The 19,817-nt window shown below is 43.5% G+C and overlaps 2 protein-coding genes across 3 annotated transcripts in view; one reads left to right on the plus strand and one right to left on the minus strand.

Moving 5' to 3' along the window:
- The window catches only part of SYN3 (synapsin III), a 291,194-nt gene that overhangs the window by 117,556 nt on the left and 153,821 nt on the right, over positions 1-19,817 (plus strand). The gene's annotated exons all lie outside the window — the stretch shown is intronic.
- TIMP3 (TIMP metallopeptidase inhibitor 3) overlaps positions 1-19,817 on the minus strand; it is a 49,620-nt gene that overhangs the window by 5,649 nt on the left and 24,154 nt on the right. Inside the window, exons 2-4 of the mRNA XM_050927333.1 lie at positions 8,784-8,866; positions 1,517-1,628; positions 654-775 (exon numbers count right to left, since the gene is read on the minus strand). Of these exons, the coding sequence (XP_050783290.1) occupies positions 654-775; positions 1,517-1,628; positions 8,784-8,866 (317 nt within the window). The remainder of the gene's footprint in view (positions 1-653; positions 776-1,516; positions 1,629-8,783; positions 8,867-19,817) is intronic.

The raw sequence follows: 19,817 nt of genomic DNA on the forward strand, positions 1-19,817 counted from the left end.
TAACTTCCCCAGCAGAGGAGCATAACTGCTGGGTTGTGACTGCTGCAGTGGTGAGGAAGCAAGGCAGGCAGGGAGCCTGATCCTGGCAATCAAGACCACCTGCACAGTGCCCTGTCCACTTCCCCTGCCGGACAGAGTCCCCTCTTAACTCCAGCCTTTCAGAGTGGCTCCATCAGGTCTTTCTGCTCCCCTGATAACCTTATCGCTGTGTTCCAGTTTGGGAGCCTCTGGCTTAGAAACAAGCATGTGCCTGAGTATTTGCAGGATGAGAGCTGAGTGCAAAGGGATAAGTTCTGAACTTTTAACCACTCAAAATGTTTTGAGGGGAAAAGAAGCTTAACATATTTTCCCAGCAGCTCTGCACACAATTTCACTAATTTGCAAAATAGTGTTTGAATTTTTCAGAGATTTTCTCCCACCCCGCCAAATTATACCAAAAAGTTCATAGGAAAGGCGCAGGCAGAAAACTTTAACTTGTTCATTATGTTGTGAAACCAGGGAGGAGGCAAAATTTATCTTGTTTTGCCTTCTGTAAAAAACCTCTAGCGCTGTGATTCCTTCCCTGATAGTTCACCTACATTATTGCTATCAGCTGCAATGAGCACAGTTCTAGGATTAGGCTTTAATGACATCTCACTGGAGGCAATACACACCTTGCAGCCACAACCAAGGTGGTAACGATGATTTAGTCCTTTGCGCTGGGACAGAGTCAGTCGGTCCCATTTCTCATACAAGTTACACAGGCCAGTATAAACCTTTCCTTCATACACACGGCCTGGAAAACACAGAAAGGGACACAAATTAGTTGTTCTCAGTTCAGTCCATCAGTTTCCTGAGCCGGCTAATGTTCTCAATCCCAGGTATATGCATTTAGTCACAGTTCAGCAAATCAATTTATTTTCTTCTATTAGCTATGAGGTTAGTGAGTGAGACTACGGCACTTCCACAAGTTGGAATCTTTGTACCAGCTGTCAGAATCCCCAGCACAACCATCACATTCCCCTCTGCAACAGGGCAAGGTGTAAGTGTGCTGGCACCTTAACAGAGAAACAGGACTTGGCATGTGCTCTGTCCCAATTCTCCTTGCATCCTCATCTTAACAACTCACTTGGTCCAAACAGGCTTTTCTATTTCTAGCTCAGCAGAGCGGTGCCTTGCTGTTTCTAATCTCACTGGCCTGTACTGCAGTTATGCATTAATAACCACTTATTGTCACAAAAAATGTTCAACACTGGCTATGTGGTTTGTAAACTGGAGAGATTTAAGGGGTGGGGGGAAGAGTAGAGGAATGTTACTGATGGAGAGACAATCCATGGAGATTGGAATGCTACTGACTGATTGTCACTGCATTCTACGTTTTATGTGATATTTCAGCACAGGGAAGCAGACATGCACTGTCTTTAAGAGCCTGCTTATAGAGCTGACCTACCTGCCCCCATTCCGTGTGAGTGTTTGGCAAGTACAGATACAGACAGAAAAGAGGTTCTGATCACAGAAAACCCCAGTAGTCCCTTACCTGTAATCAGATACTGGTACTTGTTGACCTCTAGCTTGACCCCACAAAGACTCTCTGAGGCTTCTGTGTAGATATACTGAACTTGTGGCATCTTGTCAAAGCCCCTGTACATCTGAAGGAATAAATAAAGACATGTTAGACTCTAAGGAGGACAGTTTTTCAGCATGCTGCTGGAATTTCCTTTGGATCTCTTAATGGTATCAGCAGGCTGTGATTCTGGGCAGTGAACTGTAGTACTCTTGAAAGTGAGAAACAGATGCTACTAACTGGCCTCTGGCATACTGTAGGTAATGCGATTTGCAAGCCTCCCCACACAAGTCGGCCAATACATTAGCATCTTCACCTACAACAACCCATTACTATCCAGCACTAGCACACCACCTTTCCCATTTCACCTCACTTCTGATTAGAAGCGGCCACATCTCCTGGGCCTCCAAGGTTCACAAATGTCCCAAGCTATTTCTGGGGGAAGCTTCACAATTACTTTGAGTTTATGAATCTGGTTTCCTGTAATTTAAACAATTTCTTTCTAAATAAGGCCCAAATTTTCCAGTCTCCATTATTTTGGATGTTTCTGTTTGGGTGCCCAGTTTGAAGCACCTGCCACAAGGCCTGATTTTTGGATATGTTAAGCACTCACAGCTCCCCATGACTTCAGCTGGGGCTTAATATTTCTCTAGCTAAAGAAACGCTTATGCTATGTATTAAGAAAACAGCCCTCTCCCCAAACTAGTACAAATGGGTTCCATATTGGTGATATTAGCATCTAGATTCTTTACTGTTCCTGTAGAATTTCTCTATCATCTGCTCTGCTCCCTGCCCCCACATCCTCTCGTAAGTGGAAGCCCCGTTATGTTTAAGTTTGATAGAACTTTTGAACCTACAAGTGTTCAAGTGGATTTGAAATTAGGTAGAAATTAGTTTGACCTTCCCCAGTTTGGATCAGCAGCACTCTTGAAAGAAAACTACCTATCGTGCTGAAGTGTGTGGGGTCATGTGGATAAAATAACCGCAACAATGAAGATTAAGATTGGTCAATATTTTTTATTTATTTATTTTTATTTTGAGGGGGAAATTTCAATGACTGTTTTCCTGAACATGTCCACAACAAAAAGTATTAGACTAAATTTTCATGACACTTTTCTGCTGGGGTTTTTGTTTTTTGTTTTTGACTAGCTATACAGGTGGCCAAAATTGAGACAGAAACACTGGAGGATGAGGGGAATCACAATTTCATGAAGTTTCTCCCCCTAACTGCCCAAGCCCACAAAACTCACTTGAGATCAAATCCTCACTGGAACTTAGGTTCATAAGAAGTAGATGCTCAATGCATTGAACCTCACTGTCTCCTACAGATCTGCCACTATCCTTTTCCCACTATCTTTCTACTGCATCATCATTAAGACCAGTTTTGCTAGCTTGAAGTTTCTCTCCCCCTTTTATAACTGGACATATCTAAGCAAATCAAACCCCAAAAGCTATGAATTCTTGTCATTGTGTCAACTGGGAAGTGTCCTGCACACCTTTTCCCATGCTGCACCCTATTACTGGAACCCCCTATGATCCCAATATCCATGTCTACATTCATAGTTCATTCACATACCTCCTTAACTAAGTTCTTTCTTAAAACTCACCAAATGCCACCTTTTCTTCATTGAGGGCCTAAACCAAAGCCCATTGACTTCAGCAGACTTTGGCCCAGGCCCGACCACTGCTTCCACACTCCCATTTAAAAACACATTTTAAAAAAAGTCTTGCTATGCTGAGATAAAACCATTTGTCTTACCTCTCCATATTTATATTGCACCTATCACTGCGGTGATCTAGCAGTACTGTCACTGTGTAACAGCAATATTATATAAAGCAAAATTCATTCCAAAGAGCTTGTATTCTCCAGTCTTACTTCTAATTATGCCTGACAACTATGTGAGGAAAGGATTTTTTAAAGTTAATCATTCCATACCAGTAGAAGTGCAAGCATCATGCTTGGAATATGCAAGCGTATACTTAACTGAGCATAAGCCTCACATTAAATAGTTGATCCTTGCATGGTTTGCCTCATCCGTGTGGTGTTGTCCTTGCAATTTTGTTGGTCTCCAGGGGATATACACTTAGATTTCCTGATTTATGCTGTATGTCTGTAAATGGCGCAGTAGTTAGGACACTAACCTAGGACTTGGGAGAGCTGGATTTAATTGCATGCTCCTCCATAGACTTCCTGTGACTTTGCACAAGTCACTTTGTCTCCCTGTGCCTCGCTTTCTCATCTGTAAAATGGGGATAACATCTCTACCTCACAGGGGTACTATAAAAATAAATTAAAGACTGTGAGGCACTCAGATACTACAGTAATGGGGGCCACACTTTAGATGGTATAAACTATAACAACAGAGACTGTCCTTTTGGATAACATCAAGCACATCATAGGTGTTTAACAGGTAACAAGTGATACTGCACTACCAAATGAGGCTCAGGTTCAATTCCTGCGTTCTCTTGTTCAATAAATCAACAGGGGCGGGAAGCGCTGCAAAAGGCAGCATGCTCAGTCTCTGGAGAAGTACTTCGCCTCACACTGCAGTGACTCCTCCAGCTGATTCTAGGAGCTGTACTGATGGGCTCTAGAGAGAGTCCCATCCAATCCCCTTCAAATGAAGGACAGTCACTGTGACATGGAGACTTTGGGGAGGGAGTGCAAACTTGTGGGAAAATATGGGAGAGGGAAGTTTTCTACAGAGGACTCTTTCCCTAATAATAAATCAATAAATCCCAAGCATTGTTTCTGGATACATAAAATACCCTGCAAGTGCCATTAGATTAGTAGAAGAAAGTCAGCCATAAGCCAGCCTCTCTCTTAACTGCTACCCTCAGAGTCATCCTGTCATCACAGCTGTGTATTTTAGGAAATCTAATGACAGGGAGCAAAGTATTAACGAGCACTGCATGGCAGTGCCTGCTACTGCGGCACAAGTTCTGGTTGTGTCAGCATTCCCATTAACAAACCCCATTCTTGGGGATTAGGTGGACCTCTACCACAGAAAAGCACATGCAAATCATCTGGTTCCTCTTATTTCATGATGAATTTAGTACTGTGATGTCCTGTGAGAGGATTATTTTCCTCTGTGAACTTTAACTGAGGGCAAATTAGACACTAACTCTTTCTTCTTGTGACTACCACTGTTTCACCTCCTCACCTCACATTAAAGGTGAGCTGCAAGCTAAAGAAACAAGCCATTTTCTTTAAGCAACACTTTAGGTCAATGCTCCTGCTTAGCCAGCCTACAATGGGATTGAGCAAACATGCAGCGTACTAAAATCTGATCCATATTTCCTTTTCAGGTCCTTGAAGTCATTCTGGATAGTTCCTAGAATGCACTGTGATATCACAGCTTACAATACCAAGAAGTTACACTGGTGAATAGAGCCAAGTCCCATCAGCTCAGTGAAGATTTTTAGCATGCAGTTTTGAAAGATGCTTGAAGTATTTTAGATTCCAATAGGGAATGAAATAATTACAAGATTTTCAAAACTACAAACCTCTGTGCTAAAAAATCTTTCACCGTCCTGCATCTATGGGCTGCTTCTATGCTCTCCATCCAGGTCCCTTGGGAGTCTACCTTTAATGTCACATGATGAATTGTGGGGCATCACAGAAGTGTGGCCCAAATGAATTCAGGGGACCAAAGAAGAAAAACAAAAATAGATTGTTATTACTTTTCGTGCTCAATGCCACTCTCAGCCTGGTTAGCCAGACAATTCAGCACATGCTGCTGAAGTAAATGGCTTGTTTGTTTTTCATTTGCAGGTGCAGGAGGGCTTAAAGGTGGCCAGCAAACACTGACATGGTAGCTTTATCATCAGTGCTGTTAACAGGCAGCTGTGCAGTCAGATGCCTAGTTAGCTTTTCTTTCCAGCAGTACAGTAGGACTTCACTGGGGTGAGAGCAGGAAAGATGTGCTACATCAGTTTCTGCTCCCCCACAGCATCAGCTGAATTCCTGTCTACTGAGCACTCTAAGTGCAGACAGACAGACAGAAGGGTTTAAAAGAAGATGCTCAGATTGTGTTTTGAAAGTTATGTCTACAGGATGTTCCAGTTAAGCTGAATAGTTTGATTGCTACGGGTTCCTTTCTGTCCAAGGTCAAGTTAAAACATGTGAGACAATGTATCACCCCCACAGTACAGCACAGCGTGCCAACAGACCCATACTGGCCAACACATGCAATCACTTAATGAAAATAAAACCTCACAGGCTTTTCTCGGGGATGCGGTTTCCTAACAAAATATTTTGGATCAACTTCTGCAAAGACAATTGTCCTCTTGCAGTCTTGGCATAGATACACGTGAATTAGTGCGATATCTGCTGTAAAGACCTCCCGCCTCCATATAGCAGCACAATCTAATGCAAACAGAACAGGAAAACTTCCTACAATTTGGTTTCCCTAACTGAAAGGCTTTGGAGTACAGCTGGGTGACTTTTCACAATAGAGCGCAAATGTGGGAAATGCAAAGCCAGACAAGGTGCAAGAATTGAGCAGGGATCTTTTCCTACTCAACTCTCTCACCTTGTCTAGGTTTGCATTTCCCATGTCTGCAGGCAGATTTATGACCAATATCAGGGAGCTTGCTAGAGTCTACTTCAAGATGACTGCCCTAAATCCCAGTCAGAATCACATATCACTGTCACAGAGGACACTGTCATAAGGAGCCCTTTGCTGACAGTGTGGTAGAACGTGTGTTATTCTAGACACAGGGAGTTCTCTCCTCTCTCTGAGAGTGGCCCAGACTCATGGAAACCTCTGCTTGTCTTGAACTAGCATCGGCTACATTATTCCCAGATTGGAATGCCTTCCCCCTCTGACAGCAGGACAGACACTGCTGTTGCCAAATTGAGGGACTCCTCAGATTCCCTTGTTGCTAAACCAAGGGAGTCCTAAGCACTTGACGGCTGTCATGAAACTGCCAAGCCATATTTGATTCCCCTCTCCCTCTGGCAATATTTTTGAATCACTGTTGTGGATCTCAGCGAGAACCATCTGACCCTCTTCATATCAGACATGGGACAAACGGTGCTGTGGTGACCTTGCTATCAGTAGTTAGTAGAGAAGGCAGAAGTTAACTGCCCTTACCATGTCTGGTGGGGAAGTTATTGTTCACTTACTCTATGATTCCAAGATCAGGCACTTGATACCTGAAATCTGTCTGTGCGCCTGAAGACGGAGAGCGCAGTGAAGGACTAGAATAGCAGGAGATGCTGTTCGGGAGGAGAATGAGGGTTATGGGCTACAGCACGCAGATGCTGAATAGCGCTGGCAGTGAGGTACACAGGTAGAGCTGAGGGATGGCAAAGCAGGGCTGGCACAGCACAGAGGGCTGCTGGTGAGGACTGAGGTGCTTGCCAAAGGGAGGGGTGTGGCTGCACTGTCTCGCGCTAGCCAATGTTGTCAGTCATTTCTTTTCATGCGCACAAAATTCACAGACATTTTTCAAAGCAAAGCTTAAGCAAATACATAAGCCCAGCACTTCACACCCTCTTACGTGAAGTGCAAAAATTCCACTCCAGGGAAAAAGCCCTGCTAAGGCTGACTTTGGCAACTTGTGAGGCTTTGTGATAGCTTATGAAACAGGCTTTATGTCTCCTCCTTGCAGCTTTGTTGCTTAGCTATAAACTGCCTTATAAAGAGAGTTACTGTTACAAGGCAGGCACATTTTCCTGAACCTTTACTTTGTCTAATATGTTTCAGATTTCTGCAACAGCTGCCAAGGCCTTTTCGTTCCTTTTCTTTTATAAAAAAGACATAAACCAGTCTTATGACTGGAATGCTGCAGCCAAGAAAAACAAACTAGGGCTGATTTTTTAACATTACATAACAAGGGGTCAGCTGGCCAAAAAAAAAAAAAAAAAGTCAAAAGCAACAGGTTAAGTTAAATCTGTCTGGGCTATAAGTAGGACTGCAGGTTCATCATGGTGCAGAAAAGGTTATGGGTACCATTTCTGTTTGTTTGTGACTTCCTGCAGTGAGGCTCTAGGTGGGTCACCTTCTTGGTGCAGAGGGAAGGCTCTAGGGGGTGAGTCTGCCTTTGACTTGCCCCACAGTGTTGGCTCCTGTGTCCCACAGGGCTAAGCCCAGCTCCCTGCTTTGGGTGTTACAACATGGCATCTGGAGTCACAGCACCACTTACTCAAATGTGATCCAATCACCCAAGCCTCCCCAAATTGTGGCAGCGGGGCAGCATGGCCCAATCTGAGGGAGTGGTGCTTTGGCCCCATGCACTAGGTCACAGCACCTGCACTGGGGAACTGGTGGTCCTGCCTTGGGGTACACAGAAGCTGCCCGTGGCAAGTGCGTGGTGGGCTTACTCTTCAGGACCCTGCTCTCCTCCTGAGGCCTTATGCTCTGGGTGTCGGGGCAGAGGCTGTTGCTGTAAGAAGTCAGTGCCCCCTCCTTTGTCAAGGCATTTTTAATTAAAAAAAAAATCAATCCATCCCAGAGCAGTCACTAAACCTATAAGTTTGACTAAAATTTCCTATTAGGCTTGATAAACAATGCCGTGATAAATCTGCAGTTATAGTTATATAGCTTGGCACAGGGGGAAGTGTGCATGGATGGGCTACAATTGGAAGCCTCGGGACTGGTAATGAAATGTACCTCTCGTCACCCATTTAAATCTAGCCCAGGCTGAAAGTGTCTGAAAGCTACTCTCCCTAAGGTGCTGAGTGGTCTTTGTGAAGCATGTTTGCTTTCTCAGTCTGGCTCATACTGGACAAGTATCCATATGATAACTGCCACCATTCTAACTGACATGTTTGTTGGCGGTCTCAGCAGAGAAGCCAAGACAAGAAGAGGCTGAATGACCTATCCCCAGACAAGTAGTCCCTCTAGAACAGAGCTGAAGCTTATTGGTAGGGCCACACAGAGAAGCCTGCACTTCCACTGCCTACATTGTATCTCTGGGGATAAACAGGACTTCAGTATCCAGAGCTGTCACTCCGGCATCTTTACCACCATAAGTGTTAAGAATAAAGGAAAACCCTATATACTCAGCATTCTGTGGTAGGCATGGCCTTCAGACAGACAGACAGTCAGTCTCTCATATTGTGTAAATTGTTGACCACACTCCACTCCCATTAATCACGATGGATGTTGAAGGTGCTCAGTAACTAGCAGGACTGGACCCTAAAAGCAGCCAGTGTTAGTGATCAGCAGTTAACTAGAATTGCCTTGGAAGCTAAACCTAGCATGAGGTGCCCACACACACACACCCCTACCTTCATCTGCTTGACGGTGTAGCGCATCGTTCCAAAAGGTCCATCTTTCATGAGCTTCTTCCCCACCACTTTGGCTCGGATGACTGTAATGAGAGAAGAAAACAACATGGATATTGGGACAATAACATTTCATGGACTCTAATCCAGATTTTAGATTAGACACTTCAATTCAGCAAAGGCACATGGGTGGATGATACTATAAAATAAAAATATGATAAATCCCAGGACAAATAAACTCCAGATTTATTTTGTATCCGATACACAAATACTTGCTTTTACCCTGCACATATGCACATTAAGAAATGTCTTTTTGATTCACAAGGGTTCAGCTGAGTTACCAAAGGCCATGGGTGCCTTCTGACTATTAATGAAATACTTTCCCTCCAAAGAAAGGATCCAGACCCCTGTTAGGAGACATAGAACCACTGAGCTAAACTGAGCCTGGTGCCTATGCCACTGGCAAGAACCTGGTGCAGAAGTTCTACCATGAGAGGTTTCAGCAGCACAAAGTGGCCTTAACTACTCCTCTGCCACTGTACAGGGACCAGCACAGCCTAGAAAGTCAGTGCATGGGCCAGGGAGGGGGCCATGCACCAGGGAATGTCTTGATTTGGCACATCCCCTCAGCAGCCTTCACTGGTGGGGTTTATATTGAGGCCTGGCTGCAAACAAAAGAGAACAGTCCTCCTTTGGGATCAATACCCACTCAAGGTGTAGTTTAGAACTGCTAGCACTCATAAATCTGGCCCAGTAATTATATCATGTCCAATTCAAATCATTTGCTGATGGGGGCTTCTCACAAAATAAACTTGGATATGAAAGTGCTTTGGCTACTTGCAAGAAATCCTAGCTATAGATACTCAGGCCCTACAGTCAGTCATTCAGGGGACCATATTTTGTGATGTCAACAACGGTGGTGTCATTTAATGAGGGAAAATCATCCTCATGCAGAGGGGAAAAACAAAGCCTACATACACTATAAAGTCCACTTAAATCCTTAAAATAGGAATAAAGTCAGACCTAAGGGCTGCACAATCTTTGCACAGAGCCCACCGGAGTGAATTTCACTCTGAATGTCTCAAGGAGGAAGGGGCAGAAAGGCATTCAACAAATAACTGTCCGTTTTTTCAAATTAATTTATTTCTGGTCCTTAATACTGCTCTTGGAGCTCCCAGTCGCTGTGAAGCCACAGCACACAGGTTTGTGATGTTAAATATACCAGGGACTCCACTGGAGCTGCAAGAAACTGGGCACTCCCAAGTCACCCTGTTTTTAATGTGTATTAAAAATAACATTAATCTGCACCCCCAGCGGTATCTCCATCACTCCAGTGAAGTTCCTTTTGTTTGGAATATCTCAGAACAATGCATACTGGGTATCTATAGTGATTGAGAGCAACCTCAGAACCTTGAAATCAGTTTTGTAAGTTTTCAAATTAGTTTACAGTCAATTATTAGCAGAATGTCCTCCTGCGCTTTGATATTTGGGGCATTCAGCAAATAACTGCCATTATCTTTTTTAGAAAAAAGTTTGCAGGTCACCTTCAAGTTTCGGCAAGACACCAAAGATTAGAGAGCAAGAGAAAGGCCAGAAGGTATTATTCATCTAATGCTCACTGCCCTAGAACAATTGTATCATGTCATCCAAGCCGCAGAAGTGGTTTAATTTTTACCATGGCAGAAAAAATGAGCTCAGAGATGCCCAGTCCTGGGAAGGCTAAAGATTATCACTTGTCTTCTCCACTCCCCAAAGAGACCATTGAGTTTTTTAAAAACTGACCACAATCAATAATATTTTCAGTACTAAAATGAGATCTGAAAAAAACCTACGAAAAAATCTTATTTTTAGTATATTAAGCCTTTCATTATGAAGAACCATTCAAACTACTTCAGCAATCCCTAAATAATCCAAAAGACAATACATTCTCATCAAGGCAGTAGTATAGTGAAGTATTTTCTGAAATAAAGTTTTGGATTTTTGTTATTCTATAGCGTTTGGGAAAAAGACATTGGGGCCAGATCTGCAGCTACTGTGTACCAGCATAAGTCCATTGAAGACAAGCTGAAGAGCTGGCCCAACAACGTTGTCAACTTCTGATATTCCAGCAACCAAAAAGCACTGTATATATATTCCATTTCCTTTGACCTTGGTAAAGTTCTGATAGTGACTCCTTGGACTGGGAGGAGGGTCTACTTCTTTCAGAGAAATTCAGTACAACCTTTATGTACTGGTAAATGAATGCACGCCATGGGAAATGCTTCATTTAAACAGGGAAACTGTTACTTTGCTAAAAGGAAAAATCCTGCTGACCAACCTGGTGATTTAAAGGCCTGATAAGTTTTGAGTGATGGAGGATTTCAATGGAATTTTGAAATGCAAGCTGTTTTTTAACACATCCTAACAGCTTCTAGATCTGTTAAGTTTTTAAGTAACATGTTTTAAAGAAGAACAGGCTCACAGTTGTAAGCAATTTTTCCTCATTTTTAAAAAAAAATTTTGTATTACAGTAACACATAGAAACAGCAATCAGAATCAAGGCCCCATTGTGCTAGATGCTTCATGAACATAGAGCAAAAGATGGCCCTGCCTGGAAGAGCGTACAGTCTAATTCAGATAAGTAGTAACAAGTTGGTGTAATAACCAACTAGAAGGAATGGGGAAGTGATGCAATAAAAGCAAGTGTTTACTGTATTGCCAATGACCAGAGCAAACAGAAGTCTCTACTAGCCATCTACCTAGCTATTATCAGTTGGCAGCTCCCTTAGGTTTCAGGACAGAAGTATTTTGAAGAGGAACATGAAGGAAGAGAAAGTAGTGGCTTTATGGACTAGTTCACAGAGGGCGTTCTGTGCAGAAGATATGGAATGGAAGAAAGCTTGTGGATTTTATTTCTATTATGGCAGTACCTAAGAACCCCCAGTCAAGTATCAGGCCCTCATTATGCCAGGGATTCTACATACAAATGACAAAGAAGAGAGAACCCCTCTGAGGAAAAGACAACAGATGGATGAGAAAAACAGAGACGAGGGTTAGGACTATAAAAGAAACAAGGTATATCATAGGAGAAATGGGAACACAAGTGATGGAGACCAGCAGAAGCATAGTGGTGCGGGGGACAAAACTTACAACTCCCTTTTCTGCAGGGAGAACCACGTTTTCAAGGCTTTAAAGGTAAGCACTAGAAACTTGTAATGGAATGCACTGGACAAAGAGAAGCCTGTGGATGGAGTCAGAAAATGGGGTGATAGGATTAGAATAACAAGCCAGGCAAATGGATGATTTAGGAAGCAACATTCTGAATGGGCCTGAGAGGAGTGTCAAGAAGACCAGAACTCTGGTGAGAGCTATTTCACAGAAAGCATGAGACAGAGTAGAGGGGACCAAAGATGGAGTTGGAGGCAATGGCTGTAGATTGCACATATAATGAGTTTAAAGGGAGAAGGAAGATGGGACAGTAGTTGCAGAGGGTCAAAGGTATGGGCTTTGTTTTATTTTTAGGATTGGGGAATCCACAGAGTTTTTTAGGTTTATGACTAAGTTTCCCTTCAAAAGTCCAGGAGACAGAGTGGTGAAAACTGGTCCAAAAAAAGTTCACCTGTTCAATGTCTGACTTTTGATTCTAAGTCTTTCCCCATCAGTAAGAGCAGGATCTGGCTTGGTCTTTGCCAGTTACGAACTGCCCCCACCCAAAAGAGTTAAGCAAAATAGCATCATCCTAACAAACCAAATGAAAAATGCAATAATTTCCAGTACAGACACTAAACCCCTGGGGGCCCAATTCTGCACTGGTTTTGAGCCCCAGGCAATCACATTGATTTCAATGAGGTTGTCTGGGGCATTAGTCAGTGCAAAATTTGGCCATGGTCTTCAAAGAGTTTCTCTTTGAGATCGTGCATGTGTGCATGCAGACAGTGTAAATCTAAAGGCATGGCCTAGTATTTACAAGTGTTGTGCTCTTTGTCTCTTGTGTGATGTCAGGGCTGCGCTCCAATATTGGAAACAGGATGAAAGTCAAAGAGAAAGAGGTCAATTTATCTGACAGATGAACACAAATAGTCTTTTCTTGTATCAGAGGGGTAGCCGTGTTAATCTGGATCTGTACAAAGCAACAAAGAGTCCTGTGGCACCTTATAGACTAACAGACGTATTGGAGCATAAGCTTTCGTGGGTGAATACTCACTTCATAAGATGCATGACATTTGGGGCTTCTCTCTCTCTCCTCTACTTCAAAGAACTTTTTGTTGATATCAGGGCTACTACAGCCAGTCTTTTCAAATACATTCTATAGAAGATAAGAAGGTTCCAGTAGTACCAATTCAAAATACCAGTGACTTATTTGTGAACTTATTTGTGAACTCTTTTGCAAATGTGTTTTTATTTTCTTGTATTGCCAGAAATAGATGAACTCATAGCAAAAAAAAGAAAAAAAAATCAGCAAAACAGTAGTTCATACTTAGATCTGACTCTCTTGAAAGTGATACAGATTTAGTGATGAATGCCCTTGAGAATTTTAAATATCTTTAAGAAGTTGGGTGGTTTTCCAACTTCCACCATTTTTTCTGTGAACCCTTAAAAATCAGAATGAGAACTTCTTGGGCATCAGAAGTTAACAAGAATGAGCACAAATTCCTGCAGGGTTGTGTGAATTCCATCAGGTATCATTGACAGAGCTAGCATACAATGAAGGAAGTAAACGAGAGGGCCACGTTGAATTCTGCTGCATATTAAGATATTGTGAATAGGGAGAAGAAATGAGTGTTTGCTAATAAAGGATAAAAATAGTAGTGAAACCTCATATTACTGAAGGGACTTGAGCACAATGAAAAGGCAGGGGGAGGGAAGTTAAACACTATTTAAGATTCCAAATCAAGAACATGTTTATACTTAGGTGACAGACAAATCCAGGTTTTGACGAAACAGAAGAAAATCAGTTCATTCTTCCCGAACCTCAGTTTCCTTAGCAACAGTTTAACCGGAAGCACTTAACGTAGTGCAAAGACTTCATAAAAAAGGCTGGCTTTGATTTAGGCACCAGTCAACAAATTTACCAAAGAATTAGAGAATCCAGAACTATGGTCTTTCTAAGTACAAGTATGTCTCCCCTTACAGTTGGTATGTGTAATTCCCACCTTGGGTAGATGTACACACACACACACTGCTTCTACTCAAGCTAGCATGTAAAAACAGCAGTGTGGTTGCAGTGGTGTGGGCTAGATGCCAGAGTCCATGCCCACCTGATCCCTGGGAATGTACTTGGTCAGCTAACTCAAACTACTGCCCATCCTGCCATGGCCACATTGTTATTTTTAGGTGACAGCTCAAGCACAGCTACTGTGTGTATGTCTATTCTAGTTGGGGATGATCCCTCCTAGCTGCTGTGTAGATGTAGCCTAAGTGAAAGAGGGTCCCACTTTCAATTAATGCAATCGTGATGAACAATCAGAGTGATTCACTAGCTCGATTAATGGTCCTTTGTGCCTTCCCTCCCTGCTCTTAAGGCTTTTATTCCACAGTGGGGTCAGACAGCAGTAATTCCAACTAACTCATCTTGATCAAAACCATGACAAACAAAATACACTAGTCTGGGCTCCAGTGAATGGGTAGAGTCCTCCTTACTCCAAGGCAGCCAGCCTCGTGTCTCCCAAGCAGCAACCCTTATATAGTTTCCTTGTTTCTCTGCCAGAGAACCTAATTGGCCTGCAGCCTCAGACTCCATCTCATTATCTTCCACTGAGCACCTGTGCAGGCCAAAGGAAAAGTCATGCTCTTTGCCAAGGACCAGATAATGTTCTGAGTCTACCCCTATCTTCTCTGGTACTAAAATCCTGCTCTCAGAGACCAGACTGCTGTATCTGCTGAGTAACTGCATGAGGGCTGGTATGGGAGGGAATCCTCCTATCCAGGCTGCTGAATGGGAGTGGAACTGCTCTGCAGTTGTGGCTCCAGCTGAATGGTCTCATCTGTGTGGATCCTCCAGACCTAGCCTGTCCCGATACCCTCCTTCTGAGAGCATGTTGTGAGTCTCCCCAGAGTTGGGCTCTGTGCTATGGATTTGTAGCCCTTTCCAGCTTCACCAAATCCTGCCCTTTCCCCACACTCTGAGAATCTCCACTAGCTTTATTGGCAGAAAACCCCTTCCCACCTGGGCAGAGGGTACAGAATGTGTCCCTTACTGATTCAGGACCTTAAAAATAAGCTAAACATTGTCTGTTTTCCCTACTAATTTTTAAAGTATTATGCTCTATAAAGCACCTGAAGTCGACAGTATTTCTGTAGTAAATTAAATCCAAGATATCTAAAGAAGCATATTTACTTGTGGAGACTCCTCTTTTAATCAACAAAATGCATGCTAACCAGCAAAAGGTGCAGTGAGCACTCCCCCTGAACTCTCCCTTTCTCCCTGGAGTCCTATTACAATCCTTCTATTGCCGATGGGAAACTTTATCCCACACAAGTGGTCACCAAAATAGCTGCATATTTTTAAACCACAGACCCTTTGAAATGGGGCCTATAAAAATACTCCAATCCAAGATGAATGTTTCTCAGTACTTTGGGGTTTCAGGTTGGGTCACTTTGTGGGATTTGGGCGGTTGGCAAAGTCTCATGAGTGTTTCATAATTATTTATGTGAAGCTAAATTAGATGGGGATATAAATCTTTGTTAAGATAAGCATGGCAGCCACACTGATTCAAAAAGAACCCAATGGACTGACTCTCAAATCTGATGTTCATTTCCTTTAAAATGTATTTGAGGGTGGGGGGAGAGAAGTATTTAGTTGTGGGTCTGAACAAATAATTTTTACAAATCCTACTCTTCACGTGGGCTCGGGAGATTTATATAGTATGCATGCCAAAGAAGGACAAGAGTATATTTATATCTTTTTTGCTTTGGTGTGTGTGTTTTAAAAAATGGGTAAATTTAGTGCTTAGGAAAGCACAGAACTGATAGCAGCATAACACTATGCAGGCATCCCCCTCCTTTCTATTCCCAAAGCATCCACAATGTGGTAGGCACTGCCTGCCCAAACATACCCTGCTATATGGGACTGATCCAAACCTTTCCCTTGACTTCAGTAGACACCAGGGCCGCCGAGAGCGGGTTCGGGCCCTGGTGAAAAAAAATTTTCAGGCCCCCTCCAGCAAGGGTGGACCGGCTAAACAGGGCCGACGAAGCTGAGCCCCGGGCCCCCTTCTGGACCGCTGGGCCCTGGTAATTTGTACCGGCTCCCCCCACCCTCGTCGGCCCTGGTAGATACTGGATTAGGCCCTAAGAAAGTAAGCACATAGGAAGGGCATAAGGGAAGTGAGAGAATCCAGACAGGTTTGGTTTATTTGGTCATGTAAATATGCATCAGTTCTAGCCAACCACTCCTTGACCTATCCATTATTAGTTAACCAGTTCCTTGAAGGAGTCACAGAAGCACTGGGTCTTCAGGTGAGATTTGAGGTAGGAGAGGACAGTGGCCTCACAAGTCAGATCATGAAGGGCAGCATGGAAGACCAGGCACAGACAGTTGTGAGAGAACTGGACAATTGGTAGATGAAAGCTGGCATCATTTGCAGAGCTGAGGCGGTGATGTGACACAAGAGGACTTGTAATTATTCTATGGTGACATGCATACACACACCAGCTAAACCACACACATATGGCATGGGTAAGAGAACTCTTACTCCTATCTGAAAAACAAAGGCCTCTACTGCTTTTGCTAAAGTGGAGTTTCCATTAGCTGTCAATAATATTATGGTCTGTATCCTTTCTTGTAGGCCAGCAACTAGATGGTAACATCATAAGTGTAACATTACATTAATCAGTGGACAGTGGTGCTTACTATCCAGTGCATTGGAAGCTCTATCAATGTTAATCTGCAGAACTCACTGCCATCTGAGTCCCAGAGTCTTCTCACCAGAGAGTACTAGTTGTCACAAAGGTGTAGGGTTTTTTCTTTTACATGGGGGCAGACCCTTTTAGGGACAGGGATTAATCCCAAACCCATTTCACTTGTGACCCAGTAATCAAAGACTGATCAAGATAGAAACTCCGAGGCTTTTCATTTCGGTTCCAAGGATTTCATTTATCAGTGTGTCATTTTGGCAACTTTTAAGTGGATCTGGTTCAGATACAAAATCCGCAGTGCATTTAAATAATTGAGGGCATAAGAAGATTTATGTATGCAGTAATGGGAACAGAGGTGACAAGATGTTTTCCAAGTTGCCATGATGTACAGATTGCACAATGCCCTGTAGTCAGCTGAGTGAGTAGAATGGATTAGAAGCAGAATCTGGCTAACAATGGAACAGCCTCTAGGAAATGCCATGGGACAACAGAGACTGAGCCACAGGCTGGGGATAATGAACCAAGATCTGAGAGGAAACGCACACAATTCTGGACGCATTCATGTGGGATAACAAGGGATGCATGGGGAAGAGAGTGTCTAATTGTTAATCCACAGGCAAAAGCAGTCAAAGCAAAAGATGTGGGATCAGCAATGGGGCAAAGAAATTATACCCCAACAAGATCACCGACTGGATCAGAGCCTAGCCAAGCAAAAATGTATTTGCCTTCAAGAGCAGGATAGACTTGAAGGGGCAGCTTTTACTCATTCTGTATTTACCTTTTACTGAAACAGAGGCTTTCTACCAAGGGTATTTGTACCTTCCTTTTCTGCCACCCATTCTTGCTCAGATGTGCGTGAGAGGGTTTGTGGGGAACTGACCAAAGGCTGCATCCTGCAAGGCCTAAGGAGCTGAAGAGTCTACAGCTCATGGCACATGTCACATGCTACCAAGAATCTGAGAAGTTTAATGTACAATAGCAGTCACAAGGACCTCCTTGGGTGGGAGTCACTCACGCTGCTTTCTAGGGCTGAGTAAACGCTGATGATCATCCTGCAACAGACTTGCTCTGTCTCATGGGCTGCATTCTTTTCCACACCCCTCAGGCTGATCTGTTAGTAACTACACCAGCGGGGCTGACTTCCTGCATCACTGAGGAGCACAACTATGGGCCAACCATGACTCTTTCACAAGATGCTCTTGCCCAGTTTTATTTAGGCTCTTGGGAGGCTTCACTAAACTGCATGAGGGCTATGTGAGACATAAGTGGGTGGGGTGGGGTGGAGGATTCCTTTGCAGGAGAGAAAAGTCGTAGTAACCTACTACTTCCCCAGTAAAGCCAAAGGTGGGGTTAAATATAGTGAGGACTCCAGCAAGAGATGGGAAAATAATGTTTACTCTCCCCTTGGTTTTTTTGCCTTAATTTGCATGTACCAGAGTAAGAGCCACCTCCTCGTATCATCACTTCAATAAGTGAATTAAAATGAGAGGGTTCTTCACAAATTTGTATGGGGGGGGAGGGTGAAGTGGCGGGCATGAGAGAATATTGAAGAAGGAAACTCCTTTTTTATCTATCCCCTCCAACCAAAGCCACTACAGTTCACCAACCGAGCCTTCCCGTTCCCCTGGAACTAGCCATTGCCAGAAGAGCTGCTACACAGCACCATGAAGAGGGGAAGTGGGGAGACAAGGAGTATAAGCACACTTCCTCCACGCTGCTGCCAGGGAATGGGAGACCTACATGTTGCTCTCTTGCCCCTTCAACCACCCATATCTGAGCACCTGCCATCTAAAAAAGCTGGCATCTCATGTGAGGCACCCAAAACCACCAGTCACTTTTGAAAATATAAGACTTTCTTGTAATGATTAGAATGGACGTTGTACCTTCATTCACTGAGCATAGAGAAGAGATTATATTTTGTAACTAGCTATCATGACTCCATCTCTGTTAATGCCATGTCTCCCATATACCTGTTCAGGTGTTACAGAAGAATAATAGTAAGGACAGAGGTGTGGCATTTGTGTGAGCACTTTATGCCTTGCTGTAACCTAAGGTGTGCTCCTGCTGTAGATTTAAGTCAGACGGATGTAGTGCAAGCATTGCAGTTTACGATTTACAGTAGTTCAGCAAACTGGCTGCATACTAAGGAACTCCACAGATTAGACCAGGGGTTCTCAAACTGGGAGTCGTAACCTTTTTATGTGAGGGTTTGCGGGCTGCAGCCTCCATCCCAAACCCCACTTCACCTTCAGCTTTTAGAATAATGTTAAATATTTTAAGTGTTTTAATTTATAAGGGGGGGTTGCCCTCAGAGGCTTACTGTGTGAAAGGAGTCATCAGTACAGAAGTTTGAGAATCACTGGATTAGACACGTTGACTGTATTAAAGGAGGCACTGGACCAGATATTGCTGCCAAACCTACAGACAGAAGAGGGTGCCTGGCTCACTGGGATTCCATCCTCCAGGTTGGAACGAGTGAGATATTTGCCACTCATGTCCTAATATCACCAGGTGTGGGGCAAAAGTTGCTTCATGCTGACAGAGATCTCTGAGGAGAACTTGAGTCTGCCTGGGGACAAATGCAGACACCACTCCTGGACACATTCCTCTAGAGCTGGATGGAAAATTTTGACAAAACTATGCAAGTTTGAGGGGGAAAAGAAAAATAATTAAAAAAAAGTCCATCCCGTCCAACAACCCATCCCAGTCTTCCAGCCAGATCTAACACATTCTCTAATGGTCGTCACCCTGTGGTTTTAAATCCTAGCCCCATCTGGTATGTGTCAAGGCTATTTGAGGTAGCTTGAAAGAGAGACAGTCATGCACTGTATCTCTGGGGGAAGGGGGCGCCCAATTAAACAGCTTCATATGGGGGCCCTCATCTGTTTGCTATCGACTGCAGTTGGCCAGGTCTGGTTCAGATCTCTTACTGCTAAATATTAACCAGGTTTGTCATGTCTTTTTATTCTGCAAATTTCCCCTCTGCTAGAATTCATTTGTTCCAATGGGCTATAATGTCCTGGCTTCCTACAATGAGGAAGAGAATAGGGCAATGCACTTCTTTCCGGAGAGACTATAATAGCTCCAGGCACCATGTGGCTTCAACTAGTTATAAAGCACAACCAGGGGACACATTGCAGGACCAAGAATTTAAGAAACAAAATTGCAGACAGCAACTGGAGTAAACATGGTTGTGTTGGG

The sequence above is a fragment of the Gopherus flavomarginatus genome, chromosome 1 (genome assembly GCF_025201925.1).
Source record: "Gopherus flavomarginatus isolate rGopFla2 chromosome 1, rGopFla2.mat.asm, whole genome shotgun sequence".
NCBI classification, from domain to species: Eukaryota; Metazoa; Chordata; order Testudines; family Testudinidae; genus Gopherus; species Gopherus flavomarginatus.